This window comes from Aythya marila (assembly GCF_965140915.1).
Source record: "Aythya marila genome assembly, chromosome: 4".
NCBI lineage: Eukaryota > Metazoa > Chordata > Aves > Anseriformes > Anatidae > Aythya > Aythya marila.
Genome location: NC_139045.1, coordinates 31,362,094 through 31,383,987, shown reverse-complemented (window position 1 = coordinate 31,383,987; position 21,894 = coordinate 31,362,094). Strand labels below are relative to the sequence as shown.

The window sequence follows — 21,894 nt, the reverse complement described above, 5'->3', positions numbered from 1 at the left end:
ACAGGTATTTCAAGCTGGATGCAAAGGTATTCCTCTGTAACTGTGAAGTTCTGTATATCCCAGACCTAGGTAGACCACTATAGCGTAGTCTGAGCTAGTGTGTACAGCATCAACAATTGCTGACAACAGAAAGTAGCCTTGAGAAATTCAGAAATGCTTGCTGCCTTTCCTTTTTCTATTTCTTCCCCCTGTTTACATAGTTGTTCCTTGACAATCTAATAGCTTGCTTTGTCAGCAGGAGCAAGGGACCTGAATCAGCATGGACTAGCCCTGGTGGTGTATAATTTTTAATACCTCCTGCTCTGGTTTTCTGTTCTTGAGGAGGAAGGGGTCTATGACAATGTCACAGTATCAACAAGTTCATGATTTAGAGAATATTGGATGCGTTTTATGTGAAAGAGGCATATTAACAGTACATCAGATTTTAGTTCGTTATATAAAAACTGCTAAATATGAATATAAGTAAATTGTTTTACTCAACAGTACAACAGGAATGTTTCATTAATTAAAATGTTAGTTTTTAATAACCCTTTTACAACACATCTTTAAACTTGAAATATATCCTTGGTTTGCTATTTGTATGTATTTTTTTTTAAACTTATGATACTGTAAGATAAATGACTATAAAATAGTCTGCATCTTCAGTTCTGATACTGGATTCACCACCTGAGAACGGGACTCAACTTACTATTTTCTTAGACTGTAGTATCATTCACTACCTTGCATCTGTGGACATGGAGGTAAACAGAACTTAGACTACTGAAGACATGGTACAGTTTAGAAGTAGGAAGCAGATGTGAATGTATAAGCATGGTTTCTGCAAGAGTATTTCCTATTACTTGTTAATAGTAATTTAATGAATCTCTTGATAGTATGGGAATGTTTTTAAAAAAAAAAAAAGTTGAATTTGTATCATAGCCATATTTTTCTGTGAAGGCCCTTCATTAACTGGGTTTTAGCTGGTCACCAGTTATGATAAACTGGTAAATTTCCCTACATTGGTATGAGCTGGCATCAGTGAGTTTGTTCATTAAGGGATTTTACCATATGTTTGAATTGGAATACAGAATTTAGTAGTCTGTTAATATAACCCCCCTCTTTGGGATAATCTTACGCTATCCAGAATGCTTGGTGTGGAGTACTCCAGCATTTATTATAAACACCGTTTCAGCAGCTGCCAATAGGAAATGCATCCGTGTTCTTACATTGTTGAAGTTACTTAAATTCCTGAAATTGATTTGATTTTCTAATGCTGACAAGTTCTTTAGTATCATTTTTTGTGAAAATGTAACAGTATACACACAGAAAATGATACTAATGTACAAGATATCAGCATTTCAAAAGCTAAAATTAAGTTTGCTATTTAATTTTATATAACATTTTTAAAGAATGTAGCTTTGCAGAAATGTGGGCAATTCAGGTAAACAGCACTAGAGTTAGAAAATGTGTTAAAAGGCAGTTTTGGAGTTCAGATCCAGCTTGGAGTTTCTGTAGTTATTTTGAAGAGGAAAACATACACACACACACACACATACATACATACACGTGTGTGTGTTTTTGAGTTTAAAATGTTTATTAAGTCTTAAAATATGAAAAGAAAAAGGTTTTCTTATGCTACTGTTAAATTTAAGAGGACTCTAATGAATAAATTCATATTTTTTTTTTTTTTTAGGAATAATGGTTTAGCATTTTTCACAATGCCAAGCTGTGTATATTGGCAATTGCTTTAAGTAATTTTGGAATTGTATATGATGGTATGAGCTATGTTTGTTTTAGGGAAAAAGCAGGAGATGCTTAGGGATAGACTTAGAATTTGAAACCTGCTTAGAATACTAGAGTTAGAAGATCACTCTAAGGCTTTTGCCAGTATATGGTTTCCAGTGGTGAATTTTTTCAGTGGCAAAAAGATTTTTACAGAAGAAAAATCATAAGAGAGAGTGCTTATCTACAGAAGGAATTGTATTGGCTGTAGAGTAGGGACAGTAGTGGTTGGGTTTACCTGGAAGGGCATCCAGTGTTTTTGTTGGGAAACTGCTGGTTTAAAAAAGTTCCGTTCTCCTGTTTAACTCCCAAGGATTAGATTTGACTTCTTTTTCCTGAGTAGATCTGTTTGCTTTTTGATGCTAAGAGAAGTAAACTTGGCAGGCTTACTTGACCCCCAAAGTATTCTCAACGTGCTTAAAAATAAGAGGACAGTTGGTTTGCTCATCCCACTGAGTGAAGCAAAGTATTTATTTTCTTATAAATTACTGTTTGTTATAGTGCTTGATTCTTTGGGATGGAGAAATAAATTACTTCGTGTTGTAGCAGTCTGAAGTTTCCAGTAGTTGATTTCATGGTAGCAAAAGAAAAAGATAATAAAACATTAACCAAAAATTCTAGTGATGTTGGATAAGCACTGAATGTTCCCACTAGATGTAATTTGAATGCTGAGCTAGAGTTACTTTTCAATTTGCCAAATATAATAGATGTTCTTCAAAGCAAATCTTACTTCTACTTTCTTTGAAGCAGGGTCCTCGAGAAGCTGTTATTTGGCTTGCTGTACATCATAAACGAAAAGAAGCTTTAGAAATCTTCTCCAAAGAGATTGCACCAGCTGGAACTGGCATGGGTAAATACTCAAATCTTTCTCTAGGAACTTAAAGTTACCTTTTCTTCTTCCTGAGCCTGACAAGCACCTGAAGACTTAATTCCATTCAGTTTCATTGTACTGATAGTAGTATAACCATAGTTCCTTTTCAGTGTATTTGTTTTTTACAGAAATGAGATGTACAGACATGTAACAAAAAATAAAAACAGTAAAATGGATAGTAAAAGATTGTAAAATAGTAAAAGGAAAACTTTTTTTCTATCATTTAGTTTTATTTTCCTACTCATGGTTGCACTGATACGTGACAATGCTTTTATTCTGTCTTATGTTATTAAAACTCAGTAATCCTATTTAGAACTCACCAAAAATAAATGTTAAGAATGGTAATCAGCTGGCAAAAATCTATCACAATGATTTTTTATAACATTGCAGTACATTAGATGCTGTATAGTTTAAGGGTTTTAAAGGTACTCTTCAGCACAGTTATCTGATGTTACTGTAGTGTTTTTTTATAGATACTACTGTACTTCTAAGCTGTTTAATGTGTAGCTGCTTATGTAGAGACGTCAAACTTCCAGATCTAATTAAAAGTGTTTTAATATGATACTGCAGTGAGAATGCTAATGGGATGCATCTAATTCTTTATTCACACTGTGCATATTAGCTCCCCAGCTTAAATTCTGGTTCTGCACAATTATGTCTAACATCAAATTAATGGCTTTAACATTTGACTTTGAATGAACGTGATGTCAGGCAACCATTGCAAGATGTTTTCCATGGGCTTGAGAGAGAAAGGTAAAATACCAGGATTTAATTATAAGCCAGTCTTAGTTTTAAGTATATGTAGTTCAAGTATTTGCATGAAGTTGTGAATGATGAATGCTTCTTTCGTTTATTAGATGTCTGTTCCAAAAATTTTCACGTTTGTTTTTTGTAAATTTCATTGTGTTCTTGTAGCTTTCAAGAGAGGTTTACTATTTGATCACTTTAAGCAAACTCTTTTTTTTTTTTTAATCTCCTCTCTGTTCTCTTTCCAAGTCGCACCTAAGTGTCACTACTATATCCATCTCAGTTTTAAGTAGCACATTCACATGTTGTGATTTGACTGCTGCTTACACTATAGATACTTAGCCCATTTTTTAAAAATCCATTTTAAATTTGGGCAGCTTAGTTTTGAAAATGAGAGCTCAGATATGTTGCAGTTGCTTCTCTGTAACTTATGGAGAAATGCACTGAGGGTTTACATGAATCTTCAAAATTGAATTACTTCAGCTTAACCTGAATGTCAACTTCTATAGCACGTCGAGGATCCTGATTAATGGGGGCTACTTGTTGCCTTGCAATTAAAAAATTAGTCAATGCTTTATTTTTATTGGATTCAAAATTGTATGGAACAAAGCACATTGTGTTGCAGTTTTTAGAGCGGTATCAGGGCTGTAGATGATGTAGTATTCTTTTAAAAGCTATGTTTATGGAGGCAGGGTTGATGTATGGTCACATTCCTTTTTTTTCCTTCTCCCTTCTAAAGGATTGAATACAATTATGTAGAAGTAATCAGGAATATTTGTGGAGTTGATTTTAAAATATTTTGCATTTTTGAAGGTTGGTTAGCAGGTCAGCATTTACCACGGATACACACTGTTTCCACGCTGTTTTCTAATGAATGAAAAGTAGTATTTTCACAGTTAGACCAAGCTACCATTTCTAAAATTAGTTAAGGATTCATAATTGAAGTAGTTTCTCCTCTGTCGTTATTTATGTAGGCTATGTAACATTCCTGGAAGTAAAGATCTATTCTTTGTTTTATATATGCACAGACAATCCCTAGCAGGTATCTTTGTGAACAAAAGAAAGCTGGCTGGATTTTAAAACAAGTGCCTACTTCTAGGATCTGATGTTAATGCATATGTACTTGTCTCTCCAAATTCTTAATGTGTGCCTCCTCGTTTACAAGCAACTACTGTGCAAATAAGCCTTGTTTGATGTCAGAAGGTGCTAGGTTTGTTAAGGTTTCAGTTTTTCTTTTCTCTACTGTTGTCTAAATTGTCTAAAGAATGAAAAAGTCAAAAATCTGTGCTACCCAACTTGGATAGTATAGCATAGTATTGTAATTGAGTTACCATAGTATGTGAACATCTATTTTTAAGGTGGCTGGCAAGCTTTCAGTTCATGTTTTCAGAGCTCTTGGTGGAACAGATGTTTTTTCTGGTACTGTCAGGTTAGACAGCCTGAATGTGCGACTGTGGTGATGCTGGCTTTGTTTTGTAAATGGACAGCTTAAACTTTATGGAATATCTTGCAGCATTTATTAACTTAAAAGTCTCCTTTACTTCATAGGACTGCTGCTAATGAGCAGTAGTGGGAAGGAGCGTATTCCTGGAATTATCTGGTGCATCCGGCGATAAATAGCACTTTTGCTTGCCAGGTACAAGAATCCAACAAAATTTTTGGCCTCCTTGAAGTAAACTACTAGTATCAGAGGGCATCAGAGCTGTTTACTAGAATGCTTCCAAATCCTTGATCACAAACCCATGAATAGTCAGTTTTCTAGTTTATAAAGATTAAGATGGCTTCATACAGTCAATGCTTTCAGTTGCTGTGATGTAGCAGATTTCCATACTGTTTGCACAGATAAAATATATGTGTAGAGAAGAGCCAGGTTTGGGATTTAAAATGTTTAGTGGGCTGCTTGTTGATGTGGAATACTCCTAAAGCAGTGGTTTTGAAGCATCTCCTTTTGTTTGTTTGTTTTTGCTAAATCTCTCGAAAGAGAATAATAAATGCAACACTGCCAGACATTTACTAGTAGTGTGCTAATCAATTAATTATCTTCTGATGCTTAGTTTCTGACAGTGGTGTAGGCTGCCAGAACATGCTGTGAAGAGCAGAACAAGGAATGCTTGCTGCTTAAGTGTCCTAAACCAGGCGAGTCCATTAACAAGACTTAAATTTGATCTTTTGTTGGAAAGATGTACAAGCGATGCTGAGAACAGAAGCCAGAACTCAGATTGATGTTCCCATAGGTGAATTGTCTAATAGCAGGACCTGATGTTCATAGCTTCCTCCCCCCTTTCTCCAAGCTTCTGTCCTCTGTTTCACTCAAGGGCAGGAGTGTCCATGGACAGAGGAGAACCCAGCATTCAAAACTCCTGTACCTTGAGTAAGGGCTCTGTGCACGAGCACCTGAGGCACTGTGTTACACAGTGTTGTTTCACTTTCTCTTACTGGACATTAAATGAAAATAGCTGTGGATGCTGCCTGTTGTGTGTGTGCAGCATGCCTATCAGATGTGGTTTTGCACATCCCACATGGGTCTGTGTATGTATGTAGAATGAGTGACTTAATTCTACTGAAATGGTGACAGTTGAGGAGCTGCACACCAGTTGGGGCTTTAAACATGTATTTTTCTTATAAAGAAGTACATGCTTGCACTTTAAGCAACAAAGCTCTGGGTTTCAATGATTGCCTTCCAGCTTTTTCATGGGCCCCTGAGCTCTTCTGCCTCTTCAAGGAGGACAGGTAGTGATTTTAAGTGTGATTGACTTGGGGGGTGGGCAGGGACAAACACCTTCTTTTGTAGGCGTTTTCAGTGAAAAATAAAGAAACAGGAACAAATTAACCATCATAGCCAGCAATAAGGGGAAAGGGGGAATTGCTGAATCGCAGGGTGATGTCACTTGAACTAAAACAATTCAATTTTTTTGAACATTTTGAGTGACTTAAGGAAACAACATACATTTGGTCTGTACTAGACAAAAAGTATGGGGGGGGGAAATGAGCAACTAGAAAAGTTTGCCTCCTCTACTTGGACTGTATCTAGTGACTGTGCAGTATGGTTTATAACTTCATTCGTCTTTCACCTCAATAGCAGTTTGGTGTTTGTTACTCCGTGATGTGTGGACAGTTGTAGAGATAATTTTAGTATATACCACCTTTCTTCCAGGAATCTTTAGAAGGCTATGTAACATGACCAAAAAAGCTTTGTAGTGCAGTAACACTGCAAGGTGGTCTGTCTGCTGTACAGATGGTTTCCTGAGATAGTGGAAGGAAGCATGACCACAAAAGAACTTCAGTCAGGATCTTTGATTCTGTTTTCCCTGTAAAAAATGCTAGAGAGGACCTCCACTGGTATTTCAGGGGACCAGATTAGCTGAATACTCTTCATCTAGGAACGAAGAGTAGAGAGAGGAGCTTTAATAGGTCAGAATAAGGATTGGGAGTCCTGAGTTCCTTCTCCAGTCCATGAGATGTTTGGTTTTTTGTTTTGTTTTTTTAATATCTTCAGAGGAAGGCAGTGTCAAACCCAGGCTCTTAAATTCAGTGGTGTTTGTCAGCGATATCTTTTGTGATGGAATCCAGGAACGCTGTCAGTCCAGGTTGTTTCAGCCTGCTAGTCATTTCTTATGGTGCCTTGAGCTAGACCTGGTAGGTAGTTTTAGTTTGGTAATAATGCCATAATATGGGAGTTACAAATTGTAGTTAATAAAGGTATTAATTTCATTAGTGGCCAGTAATGAAAACCTAGTTTTGGTGGCTTTCACTTAGACTAAGTTTAAATTACATTGGTCAAAACTTTTTGAATTCTTTTTGCCCAATAAAATTTTCAAGGAATTTTCAGTTAACTTCTCCGTCCTTGCAGGGAACAAGAGCAAGATGAAAATAAATTCTTGCTGTGATTAAAAGGCATATTGCAACAATGTTGTTGAAGAATGATCTTCATAATGCTTCACAGCAGAGAGTTAAAACTGTGTGCTGTATCTTGTGTCTGACATGCTTTTTAGTTGTTGTAATGAATCTTAAGACTTTAATGTCCGTATTTATTTTATTTTGACTCATTTTTGTGACTTTGATTACTTTAAAATGTTTTTAGATATATTTTTATATAGTTGTATATAGAAAGAGTAATAGAACTTAGTCCTCATAAAAGGAGATCTGTATAATTTTTGATCAGTTTGGGATTGCTGTTTATTATTTTTTCCCCTTTATGGTAGATTTCTATTTCAGAAAATCAGTAGAAAGACAACCGTCCCAAAGCAGTGTGCCGTTTTGAAATTCCCTGTTTCTTATGAACTCTCATTCTCAATGAGAATCAGAAAGGAAAAATAAAGGAATGTTTTTTTTTATGTGTTGGAATGCTTGGAATATGGCTGAAGCATGTGTGGTTTTCTGCTCTGCAATATATACAAGGTGTTAGATCTGCAAGAGAGAAGTTTGGTAAGGTGGCATTAAAAAATAACAAGCTTACATAATAAAGAAAACAAGGATTTTTATAGCAATCTTATAACTTTTTTTTTTTTTACTAATGTGTTTTAAATTTCCATTGTTTTTATTGAAACTACTGAGGCACATGAGCGTACTTGCACCGTGCTTACTGTTCTAAAGTACAAATATCTAGTTCATATTATTCAAATTGCAGATGAGATTCTTAAGCCTAGAGAAGAATCTGAAGTAACTGTATATAGACATGCCATACATTAGAGTGATTTGTTGTTTATTTTCTGTTTGGGATGGAACGCTTTCACTGTAAACTTCTCTTGAGCCTGGTATTTAGTTTGCCGGTTTAAACATTTAATCAGTTCTCATTTGGATTATGCACATTGAAAAGGCTTGAAGTGATATTTACTATTAAAAGAAAACGATCTCGTCTTTTTTACAAGTAGCACCTGAAATTGCTAAACTTCCAATTGGTGAAATAATGCTTTCAGTTTACTAGGTTTTATTTCTCAGTACGTTGAAAATTGATGTTTCTTTAACAATAATAGCAATTTTGTTTGATTTTATAGTCTCCTGAAAAATAAGTTTGTCTTTAATGTTGAGCCTTAATAGCAGGGTTTTAGAGCTGTTTTCTTGTTCTATGTTTTATCCTTTGCAGTGAAGAATCTAAGATGCATAGGCACAGATTTTTAAGTCAGTAGTAGCCTCTGGGAGTTCAGCACGGTCCTGCATAGCCCAGTCTATAGAAATGCATCCTCACTTCATAATAGGCAGTTGGCAGAGACCAGGCTTGTACTGTTCAGTGAAAGTACTGGCAAAAATCACATATGGTCCAATCAGCCTTATGGTTAGCATTTAAACAGTTTCTTTTGTTACAATGTATTTTATATTGTATTTTTTTTATTTGTATAGATCATTGTGAATAAAGCCTGGTGTACAAGAGGCTTAAGAAAAGCCTTGATGAGGGAAACTGTCATTTATAGTTTAATAGTTCAGTAGCTAAGAAATGTTTTATTAATAGCTAAAATCATGTGCTGACCCTTATTTCACATTAAAATGACCGGAGTTTGACACTAAGATGACAGCTGGTTAATACAGCTTGAGATTTTAAAGTGCTTGAGTGTATGTAAATATTATGACTGATCTCATAAGTGTGTTGGAAGATACTTCAAGAAATGTCCTGGTCCTAGCGGTTTATTACAGGCCCTGTTTTTTTTTTTTTGTTTGAGAATAACATTGCAGAAGATAGTGTATCTGCTGTATTCAGTGGACATAGAATAATTAGAATGTATAATTGACCACATTGCAGAAGTACGTATTTTGTACTTAACTATATTGTAGGAACAGTTGAGTTACAAATATATGCCACATACATAATTCCTTAGAATATGGAGTAAATGCATTTAATAAGCTTTCGGTTGAACTAATTGAATCACCAGAAAAATGAGGGACAAACAGTTTAAGGTCAAAAAATGTAAGTTGGTGAACACGAGACAAGATTGCTTTCTTTGAAGCTTCACTGAGTTCCAGAAAAAAGTGTCACCTTCTGCATTTAAACTACTTAAAGCTGTTAAACTTCCACTAGTGAGACCATTTTATTGCTTTTTACTCAAAACATTTTACAAAAAATGTCATGCAGTATAGCATCTTTCTTTCATATACTGTGTAATGTTCTTTTCTGTTGAAAAATACACAGAATTGTGCAGAATTGTATTTTTGACAAGAGTAAAGGATAAAAAGAAATAAGAAACAAAAATAGGTGTGGCCTTTAAGGTAGGATTTGAATAGGACAGAGCTACTAAAGAGGGCTAAATAATAAGGCTGTCCTGCCATCAGAAAATCCAGTGGGGAATTATGAGAGCTGTAATTAATGAAGCTTGTTTTGCTGCAGATTTCTCTCTCTAATTGCAAGTTGCAACATAAATTTTTCCTGCCGTGGGTGTCTTACAGGCGTCATATCTCTGGCATGCATTTAGAATATCTTAGAACGTGGCTGTTATACATGTTGAAATAGGTGTTCCTTTGGGCCTGTGTTAAGCATTCATTATTGCCATGGCTGGTTTTCAGTGGATCCACTCCCTCAAATGCTTGCATGAAAACTAGAGGTGGTGTAGGGGAAGAGAGAAGAACATGTGACAAACAATGAGGAAGGTGGCCACAGATGGTTGTAATTCTCGTAAGTCATGGCATTTGTTTTGTGATACCAGTGTTCATGAAATTAGTTGGAAACTTGCTGCCTTCAAACACATGAGCTTTAAAAGTATTGGTATTTGCAAGGCATTCCTTCTGTAAGTTCTGTTGGGTGAGAAAGTAAACACAGTGGCAGATGAGGAGTGAAAACATGTACAGGGGATCAGAAATGGTGGAATTATTGTATTAGGAAGTATATCTTAAGTGGACTTCACCTCGTGTTCCCTACATGCACATCCGTCAGCATACTGCTGCTGAATCACATAGGGGTGGAGAAGGAGCGTCAGTATACTTTGACATACTCGAGGTTCTTCAGATTTGGAAGAAACTGTCCATTGGGCCCAAAATTTAGCTTGCAGGTATGCTGGAGAATCATGAACACAAAAGAAAAATGTTGATAAATATAAAATATATATGGGTACACAGGGAGGATGACTTTTTTCCTACTGTAGTTGGGCTGAAAATTCATAAAATTGAACATGGGCTAAGAAGAAGGTGTCAAAGTGAAAATACATGGTAATACTGTAAAGATTTACACAGATCAACAGAAGAGCAGGATCTGTTGAATAATAATTGATTCTCCAAACCTTTTTAAGCACTGATACCCAAAGGAAGGGTACTAAACTAGTATTTAGTCACCTAGAAAGAAGTAAATTTAGTGGACATAGTGCCAGACACTTCTCCAATCATGCCATATATTTAGGAGTTAATGAAGTCAGTGGAATTAAGTGGCATGATCTCCAATACTGACTCACTGCTTTTAAATGTCCAGTCACCTGAGGAATTGGCAGTGTCAGGTTAGGTGCTCAGCCATGTGAGCGAAAATGCTCCTGGGTGTGGCAAGCTACCTGATCAGACTCTTGAGGCAAAATAAATATCGTATTCAGTATGACAGTTATACTAGGCAAATTCTATACCTACAGATGAACATGAACAGAATATAGATGGATTAAAAAAGTCTCCAACTGTTTTGTGAACTGAAAGGCATTCAGCTCCTTTTTGATGCGAATTTTGTGCTGTTCTGAGGCGCACAGAAGCTGACAGCCAGATTGTGATGGTGAGTTGTTAGTCAGCTTCAAGTGAAAGGTCTTGTTCAAGTGGATGACTGGAGGCAGATAGGATGACACCATGCTTAGTGATACCTTATCTGCCACCAGATATTTGCCTTGAGGGACTAATGAATGGGGTTCCGATAACAGAAGGTGCTCATGTAAAGTTTCTGGGAAAGGAGATCAACAACTTCAATTTAGCTGAAGATCTTATCTACTTGATGGTGCAGCCTGATGGATGTTCTCTACAAGTATGACAAATTAGTCATACCTCATTTTATTTGAGATAGACCTTCCTCCAGAAAGGAAGGAGGGGAGAGCATCTGCACAGATGCTTAAGTAACCAACCAAGCAAGTATGAAGTACAGCACAAGTAGATCTTTTTTTTTTTTTTTTTTTTTTTTCCTTTTCCAACTGGAAAGTGTCTTGTGACAACAGTTGATCTGAGGAATTTGTAAGTAACTCAGGAGAAAAATGTCTGGCCACAGCAGTAAACCTGCTCTTACAGAGTTGTGCTTAAACTTCCATTACCTTCTTTCAGTCTTATTTGAGAAACGTGATAGGGATCAAAGCCCTGAGATGCAGGTGAGGTTTTGAGCTCTAGTGCAATCTGTTTACAGAAATAACAAATCACCAGTCACAGGCCATGATCAATTTAAGATTTGTTTCCTCTTCTTTTGTCTGAAGAGAAGTGGAAGAGGTGTTGCATATATACACATACACCCCTATGTAGGGAAAAAAAATAAAATTATATATGCTCCCAACTTAGTTACACTAACATGAACAATGAATTGAATAATTGTAAGATAGAAATGAATAATGTTGTTGTAGCTTTGCTCTGAAATTGCATTTATGTGCAGAGGTAGCTGTGATGTGTTTATAGAGGAATCTGCTGTAACAGAAGCTTTTGTGCTGCCAAAGTTTGCAAGACTAATAATAGCAAGTAGCAGTACAAGGTTATTGTAGCCTCAAGGTGTGAGTAGTCGATGTTTTTAGGTGGATCACTTCCTTATTAGTTATTAGAGAACTGTTTCGTTGTAGAAGCCGAGTTCCATTGTATTGAGAGCAGGCAAGTGAACAATTTTCTTTGAAAGCTTTCACGAAGCTGAAATATATTTTGGAGCAAAATCTGGTACCCTTAATGAGCAGTTCAGCTGCCTAGCAGGAAGTGAGCCATGTGACTATCCACAGATAATTAACTTTCTGAACCTATGTTCAACATGACCTTACCATATTCAGCCTCCTCCCTCGACAACCTAAATAAACAAATTAGGAGCATAACTCCATCAGTAAATTAACCCAGTTAGTTTTTAATGTTGAATGGCTATTTTCTGCTTGAAAGAGCATAAAGGTAATATGTGTAGGGCTGAATCTTCCCTGTGTCATTTAACATTATGTAACTGTAACGTAAGGGGTTAGTTCCTATTCTGACTACTGCCGTGTTCTTTGCAGCAGAACTTTAGGTAGAGAGGTGTTATTTGTGGCTTTTTTTTGAAAGAGACTGTGCTGAAAAAAATCCTAATTTTTTTTTGAGGGAGAAAGGGGAGTTGATACTGACCCCCAATCCCTTCAGATTGTTCTCATGTATCACCTCCTAAAGCTTGCTGTGTTTTTGTTTGTTTGTTTGTTTGTTTGTTTTTGTGTGTGTGTGTTTTGTTTTGCTTTTATTTCCAGCCTCTAGCTAAAAATAGTTCACAAGATAACCATATTTCACTAACTCTAGTTGTAATGTGCAAGTACTTCAGTAGCACACTGGCCAAGCTTGCAGAGCTACTATGGACTAGCTTCAGGCAAGAGATCTCTTCTGAAACTGTTAAGACTTGCATACTGTAATCAACCATCCCCGAATCAGTCGTTCAGATCGTTCAAGTTGTGCACTGACTTTAATTTTTGTTGTATCAAAATATGTCTCTGATTGTAGAACAGTGAAATCAAGGTAAGAACTATGTGATTGCATGTCTTTCCATAGACTTCAATAAAGGATCTTATTAAACACAATTTCAGGGAAATCACTCATCCGGTGAATGTGGATATGGCTAGATTCTCTATTCTGGACCTATGCTGTGTTGCACCAACCAGGGCTGCCACTGTAATATGTCTGTATTACCACAGCACTGAAACCAAGCTAAGGCAGCTTGCTGAGAGGTGGAGGTTATTGGTGCAAACTTAGTACCCCAACAGTGCAATTATGTGGCATTTCGTCTCTTTGGAGCCCAGGTGGAGAGAATTCACACCTGAAAGAAGCATGAAGCAAAGTGAACCTGTGTTAGCCAGGATTAAGCTGGGTAAATGCACCACGTGGGTGTTAATTCGTAGATTTACCATACTCACTTCCCCTGCAGTTCTGTTTTTCTGCATTTCTGATTTATCATGTATGCATATTGTTCATGCCAGACAGAAGGGCCAGAAGCTATACTAGGGAGAGCAGAACTGTTTCTTTCAGAAATAGTGATGTGTTAGGTGGATTTAATGGCAGTAAAGTCTGGCAACCTGATGTTGAGAATAGATGAGTTTGACCAACATACGATCCTAGATTTGCAGTAAATCAGTAAAAATGTCAGAAGCTCCAAAATTGCCTATGTATTAAAGAGAGAATGGGATTTAGAGTACAGAGTACTGTAAAACCAGCTACATTGGCCAGTGAAAATGCTTGAGAGATGCATCTAAAATAGTAAATCTAATAAAACTGTACTAAGCAAGTATATGGATTGGATCAGAGTTGTTTCTCCACTTTCTTTAAAGTGAACAAAAAACCATCACCACCTCCTCCAACCCCCAGACCGTTGTTCTTCTACCAAATGCAGACTATCTGACTGACATTGGCATTAAAAAAAAAAAAAAAAAGGAAAAATCTTCAGGTGGTTCTTCCAAAATAGTTTGATTTGATCTTTTGAAACATGTATTTTTATTTTAAGTCACAGTAGTTTTTACACATCTTGCCTTTTTCACTGCTGTATAAAATGTTTGGTTGTATTAATTTGATACTATTTGTAACTTGACAGATGTTGTCTAGTATTTATTAAATCTGCATTATAGGAATAATTCAAATTATGTTAAGCTATAAGCTTCGATATTCTGAAAATGTTTCTAACAGTTATTTTTGTGAATTTGTTTTCAATTTCCAGCACCCGGCCTCACTGGAATAGTTGGAGGGCGCCCTAGAGTGTAAGTGATTTTTTTAATTTTAAATCAAAGTCTTGCTTTCTTAATAATGAAATTTAAGGAATTTCTGCATTTCTTGGACTTTTCAAAATAGTTTAGAAAATGATGGCTAATCATGGCTAAATAGCTTCTAAGTTTCCAAGTGTTTGCCAGGTATATGAATAACTGAAAGGTAAATGATCTGATATTTTCATTGATTTCTGATAAGATGCATCTATGATTCTTGTTTTGTGTGTCCAGGTCTCCAGTTTTGAAGCCATTTTTCTTCCATTATCCAAAAAGTGATGTCCAGGTAAGACTTGCTACTTTTTAAAGCCTGCTCTGTTTCTTTTGAAGCCATTTGAAAAAAAAAAAAAAAAAAAAGCCAACTTCGGCATTTTTTTCAGCAACTTTGAGTCCTAAAACTGCAAAATAAAATGGTAACTTTGGAAAATATCTTTCCAGATCTTCTTCCAGAGTGTTATTCACTCTTTTAGAACAGTTGAACTTGCCAACCTTGCATTGTAATTGATGCAATTCTACTCTTTGTATATGCTACTGGAAGTAGCTGTTAAACTCAATGATCTTCCTTTGATTAACACAGATTTTATCAACAGAGTTGGTTGAACCTTTTCCTTCTGACTACCCTGTCTATAAAAACGGAAGTAGACTTCTACTTGTATTGGAGAAAGTGTAAAATTTCTCCAATGACCCTATTCAGTTCATAAGAATATTTTTTTTTCAACCTGAAACACTGGTTTGGATGACAGCAATCCTAGGTGAGAAAGTACAGTGTAAGAGGAAACATTAAGCTAGAGCCCTACTTCTTTTCCATTATGCTTGTACCTATGTGTAGCTTGAAGTCTTCAAGATAAAGCAGAGGCAGAAACTGGCTTTACTGAAAATATAAAATGTTTGGATTTGTAAACGTCAGTCCCTCTTTTTCTGAATTTCATCCAACAATTCATTAAATTAAGTATTTTAATGGGAGACTGCAGGCAAAAATGCGTTATATGCCCTTCCTTTTCTGAGGCTTTTAACTGACTTTCAGTTATTGCGTACATCTTTATGCTAAGGCATCCTAATAATTGATGCAAGAGCTTTCTCACTCTTTCACTTAATTGAAAAACTGACCAAAGGACAGAATGTTGTTCTGTGTTAGACAGCAACAGACCCACAAAGATCATCTAGTCCAACAGCCTGACCACTTCAGGGCTAACCAGACGTTGAAGCATGTTATTGAGGGCATTATCCCAACGCCTCTCAAACAGTGACAGGAACAGGACATCAACCACCTCTCTAGGAAGTCTGTTCCAGTGTTTGGCCACCCTCATGGTAAAGAAGTTTTTCCTAATACCTGGCCCCAACCTTCCTGGTGCAGCTTTGTGAAGTTCAAGCACTTGTCATTTTTATGGCAGTTTATGTTTTGCTTTATATGAATGGCTTGTCTTTGCCAAGTTTAATATGTAATTATCTTCATGGAAGTTTAGCCTGCTGTTTTGTTTATCAAACTAAATGTAAAATTATTAATTAGCACTGTGTTCCAGACTTAGTAAAATGCCTGCTGAGATTAAATAGTAACCTAATTCAGCAGGGGAAGAAAGTGGTGTCTCTTACTCTTATTCCATACAGAAAATCAAATTCCTTGCTCTAAGTAACTAATCTGATGAACACACTGATATGCTAGTAAAAAAAATTTGTGACGTACTGCTGTTGAAGTGCAGCAAAGGTTATGTAAAAGCATGGTGTAAGTAATTCAAGTCCTTGGTTCAAAGTTTTAGCTGGGTATTAACAGCAAAAGTCTAGCTAGAGATTACAGAGCAAATAAGGTATGAATTAACTGCTTTTCTAGATTGGAATTTCTGTTGAAATAACCTAGTATCTGACCTAAAACCAAAAATGCCACGTAAGGAGATTTTCAGATATGTTAATGTTGTCACAGTGGGTTCTTTTGTTTTGTGTTTGATAACACTGTTCTGGATTTCAGGTTGGATTCAATATTACATTTGTTGTGTGTTGTTTTCAGGGCAATTGCATAAGAGCAGTGATTTTACCATAGGTCACTAGTGGTTTTACAGTGAAAGCACTAGTTATTTTCCAAGTGTGCTTTTTTCTTGTTTAAAATGTAACCTAGAACTTTCACCAGGAAGAAGAATCCTAGCAAGCCTACTGAAGGCAAGAACTTTTCTGAAATACTGATTTTTATCTTCTCCTTGGATGAGCACTGGAGGCCTTTGTTGCTATTAGCTGTGTTCTTTCATAAGATTTTTCTCAGACTGCTGAGCAAAATGATCTTGCATTTGCTGAGGACTGAGAACAAATGGTAGAAACTGCTGCAAACAAGTTGGTATGCACTGGGTTGCTGTAGCGGTATAACCTGGCTGTATGTCTGAGTACTTACCACTGGGCATCCTCCAATGCAGATGAAATAGATGCAGTTAATTTTTCTACGTGGTTGTGCTGTATGATGTAACCAAAGGAACCTTTGCTTGCAATGTGTGTGAATTGCCCAATCACCTAACAAAATACACTTCAGGCTGTATTTTTTCAGACTACTTGGTGTTGAGGAAGAAGAGTTCCTCTTGTGTTCTGTTCATGCAAGATGAACAGCACAGTGTCTTTTAGTTCATAGTTTCATCTCAACATAAAAATAAAACACCCAGTATTAATTTGTTTCTGATGCTACCTATTCACCTGTATTTCTGACTGATAGAGGTCATACCTGCTTGATGATGCAGGGTTGAGAAATCTCCCTTGTTAGGAAATGAAGGAGAAAAGTTATTTCTTTAGTGTGGGGGTGTAGGAATAGATTTTGAGGGGGGAAAAATGTTGGAACATGGCAGTCACAGAAATAAAATGTACAAAGCTAAATTACCCAAAACTTTATAAATATTGTATCAGATGGACTTACCAGAGCTAGAGGTGAATGCCATAACTATTCAGCCATTGTATGTGTTCCCTTACAGAATCACTTTAGTTTTTTCCTTACAACAGAGCATACAGAACAGTCACTTTACAAGTTTAAAGTACATTTCTTAATCTTTCTTTGATCTACTACAGCAATATGTTAAATTTATTCTATTATGAAAGCACATGATTTTTACGATTTCTTCCTTGTGCAAAGATATTTTTAAGATTAGAATGGATCATTGTTGTTTTTACTTTTTAAAAAGCAGGAGTAAACCTTAATCTACAAAGCTGTTACTAAAACTGTGCTAGATAATATTTCATTAGAAAAATGCTTTATTTGTGTGTTGCATTGGATTTCTGTGTAATTCGACAATTTGGAAATGGGTATTTTTTCCAGATCAGCTTGTTTTTAAATGGTCAGCATGTTGAGACATTTGAGGAAGATCTCACATTTACATCAGATGAACCTGTTCCTTATAATCCACCCAAGATTGACAGTGAATTGAAAGGTATGTTCATCTTCTCTTTGTCAATGTATCATTTGCAGTCTTTGTCCTATAAAATCAGGTACTAAATTTTGTCCATGAAATATATTTTACCTTATAATATGCATTTTAATTCGTTTTGCAAAACACTTAAGAAAAGTAGTTTAGGAAGGATGAAGATTAGCATCAAGCAATATAAAATGTATTTGAGGCTATAAAAGGGCTAACAACTAATTAACAAGTAAATTGTTAATTAAAAACAAACAAAAAAACCACCAAAGCCGTAGACCCAAGAAAACACGTGAATGCTACTTGAAATTGAAACATTGCTTCAGAGTACACAGCAAGTTAATTTTGTTAATCCAGGACATAGTTGATCTTCTCTTAGATCAATATACTTGTGTTCAGAATGGAGGGCAGACATACAGAACCTTGTAATTTGGGTAAATAAATTCAGCTATATTACATAAGTCAGGTGTTATAAAAATGAACGAGAATGGGACTATCTGGAAATAATAACTTTAAAAGAAAACGTATTAGGATAATGATCCCTTATGATCGGTCCTATTTGTCTTTTCTAATCAATTTCTCTAAAGAAGGAAAGGAAAAAACTTGAAGGGTAAACCGGTGAGCTGAAATGAGCAGGTGAGAATGTCTGCAACAAAAAGGATGTGTTCACTCTGAGTTGTTCATAGAAGCTAGGTATTAGGTGGTTTAAGAATTGCAGACACTTAGACATTTAAGATTTTCCATATCCTTTCTAATGTCAGAGCTAGATACTGTATTTCCTAACATTATAGCAGACTTCTTAATAAAGATTCTGGCTGGACAAAAAGGGAACTGTTACTCCTGCTCATCAGAGAAATTACATAATTAATTTAAAGCTCTGAATAGACAGTTTCAAACCTAAATCAGTTGACTTAAAATAAAGATTTATTTTTCTAAATAGTTAAATATATTAATGTTGAAAGTAATTTAGGTATTTAACTATGTGTATACTCAAAAATATATATTTTCTAAAAGAATTAGATTGTAGCATTTTGGTGCATTCATATAATTTATTCTCTGTTCCAGATGAGTAGTATTTCTCAAAACTGTTATAGGATTGATAACTGTGACTTAGTTGGGGGTGTTCTGTATCATGTAGAGAATTTTTCAAATACATTTGTGGCTATTTATTGCAATTTGAAAGTCACTGATACTGAATGCCTGCCTGCAGCCTGTGAATTCTTTTTCTCCTGATGCATGATCTTTTCACGCATCACTTCATTGAAGTTTTTTGTGTACCCACAAATAATTGTAGATCTTCAGTATGTTTTCAGCTCTTGATTCTTTCTGTTGCAAATCAAAGTTTGTATCGAAATCTCTAAATGGGAGTCCAGTGAGGGCAGAGTAACATCAGCCTGAGTGAGTTAAGGAGTAGGAAGTCACTGCTGTGTTTAACAGAAGGTTAACAAAGTTCCTGATTTTTTTTTTCTTTTTTTTTAATTCTTTATCTCAAGGCGACTGCATTGCTAAATACTGGAGAAACAAAAAGTTCTTAGACTCCTTGTTTTTCTCAAATGCCTTCTTACCATTCAAGTTACCTCTCTGAGGTGCCTGACATCAGCATTTAAGTACTGAATTCTTCAAGCTTTATTCAGGCAAAACTCCTGTTTTGAGGGTCAGCAGAGCTCTGATTCCCCTGAGAAAGACCTCTAAACTTTTGCCCTTAGTTGTAAATAGAAATGTTTTCTGCCTGTGACAAAGTACCTGCTTATGTGGCTTAACGCATGGACAACATGCATGAGAAATAGACAGATGGGTTAGACTGTGAGAGAAGTAACTTCTGCTAAAACATTTTGTCAGCATTTAGTAAGGGGGGAAGTATTTTCCTTGGTTTTGTTGTTATCTCAAGTGTGAGGGACTGTTAGTTGTCTTTGAACAGATAAGAGAAATATGCGAAAATGGATTTCAAAAATGCTGCTAGATGTGGTTCTGGGAGGGCAGAATTTGAAATTACCGTTTGCCCTAGCTTCGAAGAGAATTCTTCTGTAGATTTAAGATGTTTATTAAATGAAAACAGTTTCCTGATAAACAGATCATGGAGGATAAATCAATTAGGATAATAATAAATGAGAACATCAGAACACTATCTTGAACTAGTTTTGTTTAAATGGAGACTGTCAAAGACTGTGTGAAATGTTGATGACTTCTACATCTTACATAGTTTGAACGCCATTCACATTTCAGCCTTTGAAGAAACACTTTTTGTTTGAATTACGGATTGAATACAATTATTTAAAATAGATATCTGTGGTGTACAGAGTATGGTAGGCTTGTTCAAAATAAGGAATGAGCCTTAAGTGGACTCTTTCAGATCCTCTTTTGATGTAGATGTTTAATCATAAATAATATTCCTCAGTTAAATAAATACACCCTTTAGTATTACCTGGCAAGCTTCATTGCACACTTCTGCTTGCTTTTTTCATGGAAGTGAGTATGGAAAATATTGAGCTCTTAACAAACCTCTTACGTTAACTCATTTATTGTATATTGTTACCATTTCAATGATTCTTTGCTGGTAATACATGAAACTTATGCTAGACTAAGCTATAATCACTTTCAGCTCATGTGAGCATTCAGTAATTCTCTGTAGACAGAGTGGAATTGAAGGTGGTGACTGTTTGCCTGAGGCTGGTTTTACATCGTTACCTGCCACAGTTCACAAAGTGCACATTTACCCATGCCTTAATAGTAGGTACACTTTAAATTGAACTTACTGCTGTGTTAAACTTAAGTATAATTCAAACATTCATCGGTATCTTGAGGATGAATTTAAATTAACAGGTGTTGTTACACTGGTGAATATTTCTCAATGTGCCTCTGGCCAGTACTCCATCTGTGGCACACCTACAGCATAACATCTTAGTATTGGGTCTTTTACTCTCTAAAATTAAACAAACAAAAAACAGCAGTTGTTTGCTATTCTCAGCAGAAGCAGTAATGATACAGACAAGGAAGACTGACGGATTTTCAAATTGCATTGACAGACAATTACAGACAACTGAAGGTTATCCAGCATATTTGATTTTCAAGACCATTGTTTCACTTCCTTGAAGTTTGATTTTTTAACGCATTAGACTGAAAATGTGATAACTGTGTGCCCTGGGCTAAATTTTCCTTTCTTAAACAAACAAACAAACAAACAAAAAACAACAGATAAAAGACAGTTTTAGATGTTTGTCAGTTTCTTCTTGTGGCTGCTACCAACAGTTGTTTCACCAGAAACTGTGACAGAAAGCAGGAAGGATGCCACTTCTGTTGCATGAATATTCACTCTAATGGGAATTCTACGTGCAAGAGTGTAGAATGTATTACAGATATTGGCACAGGGGTGTCAGGAGAGCTGATACGTCCAGACGAAGTTGGATCAGAAGCAAAGCAAGTTGGAAATGCCTGGATTCTCTCTGCTTTTATATATCTATAGATCTATAAATCTATAGATTTATATCTATATATCTATATCTATAGATATATATAATATTAAAACCTACGCTTCAAGTTTCAGTGTTTGAGCTGCTATCAGTGAATAACTGAAACTTGGTAGCAAGGTAAGCACTTCACCTCTCTCCTTTTGAGAACAGAGGTGGTGGCAGCCTACTAGTTACTAATCAAGAATTGCAAGGGGTCTGTAAGTGTGTAACTAAACCATCAAACCTTGTTTAAGGTTTCATCAGGATTGAATTTCTGGATTTGGGCATGAGTAGGATTGCTTTTATTTTCATATAAATGGATAAAAATAACACTTTGTGTTCAGTAAAGTACAATGATACTCAATCTTCATGAAGACTTGAAAATGTAATGTTCCAGACAAGTTTAAAAAATAAAAATTCAAGACTGCCTTCCTAGCGTATGCATTTATGACCATGAAATACCTTTTCTTATATAACACTAAGATATTTACAAAATCAGCTATTTGAGAAATAAATTTTCATCTATGCAACTGAATAATCCCCCTTCATAGCAGCACGTATGAAAGTGAGAGAGACACGTCTTGAAATGGTCTTTTAAGTTAGGACAGTTTTCTACACACAACTAATTATCAAGACATCAGTAGCTGCATGTGTTTTCCATCTGTACTGGAAGCAGAGAGATTTGTGTGTTAAAGGGACAACAGTTGTCAGCTAGTCAAGAAATAAGTAGCTGCTAAGCCACCTTCATGGATACCACACTGTTAAAATGGAGAGGAATTTTCATATTCAAGAGTGGTGGAAGGGGGGGATGCATGGCACAATGTTCAGCTGTATAAAGGTAAAACGGATTTAGAAGAAAG

At 35.9% G+C, this 21,894-nt stretch overlaps 1 protein-coding gene across 2 annotated transcripts in view; it reads left to right on the top strand.

Moving 5' to 3' along the window:
* LOC309877876 (uncharacterized protein) overlaps positions 1-21,894 on the top strand; it is a 57,624-nt gene that overhangs the window by 25,713 nt on the left and 10,017 nt on the right. The window contains exons 13-16 of one of the 2 annotated variants that reach the window (XM_082759702.1): positions 2,512-2,611; positions 14,169-14,208; positions 14,446-14,497; positions 17,492-17,603. In XM_082759702.1, coding sequence (XP_082615828.1) covers positions 2,512-2,611; positions 14,169-14,208; positions 14,446-14,497; positions 17,492-17,603 — 304 coding nt within the window. Of the gene's footprint in view, positions 1-2,508; positions 2,612-14,168; positions 14,209-14,445; positions 14,498-17,491; positions 17,604-21,894 lie in introns of both variants that reach the window. The other variant, XM_082759701.1, reaches the window with a different exon arrangement.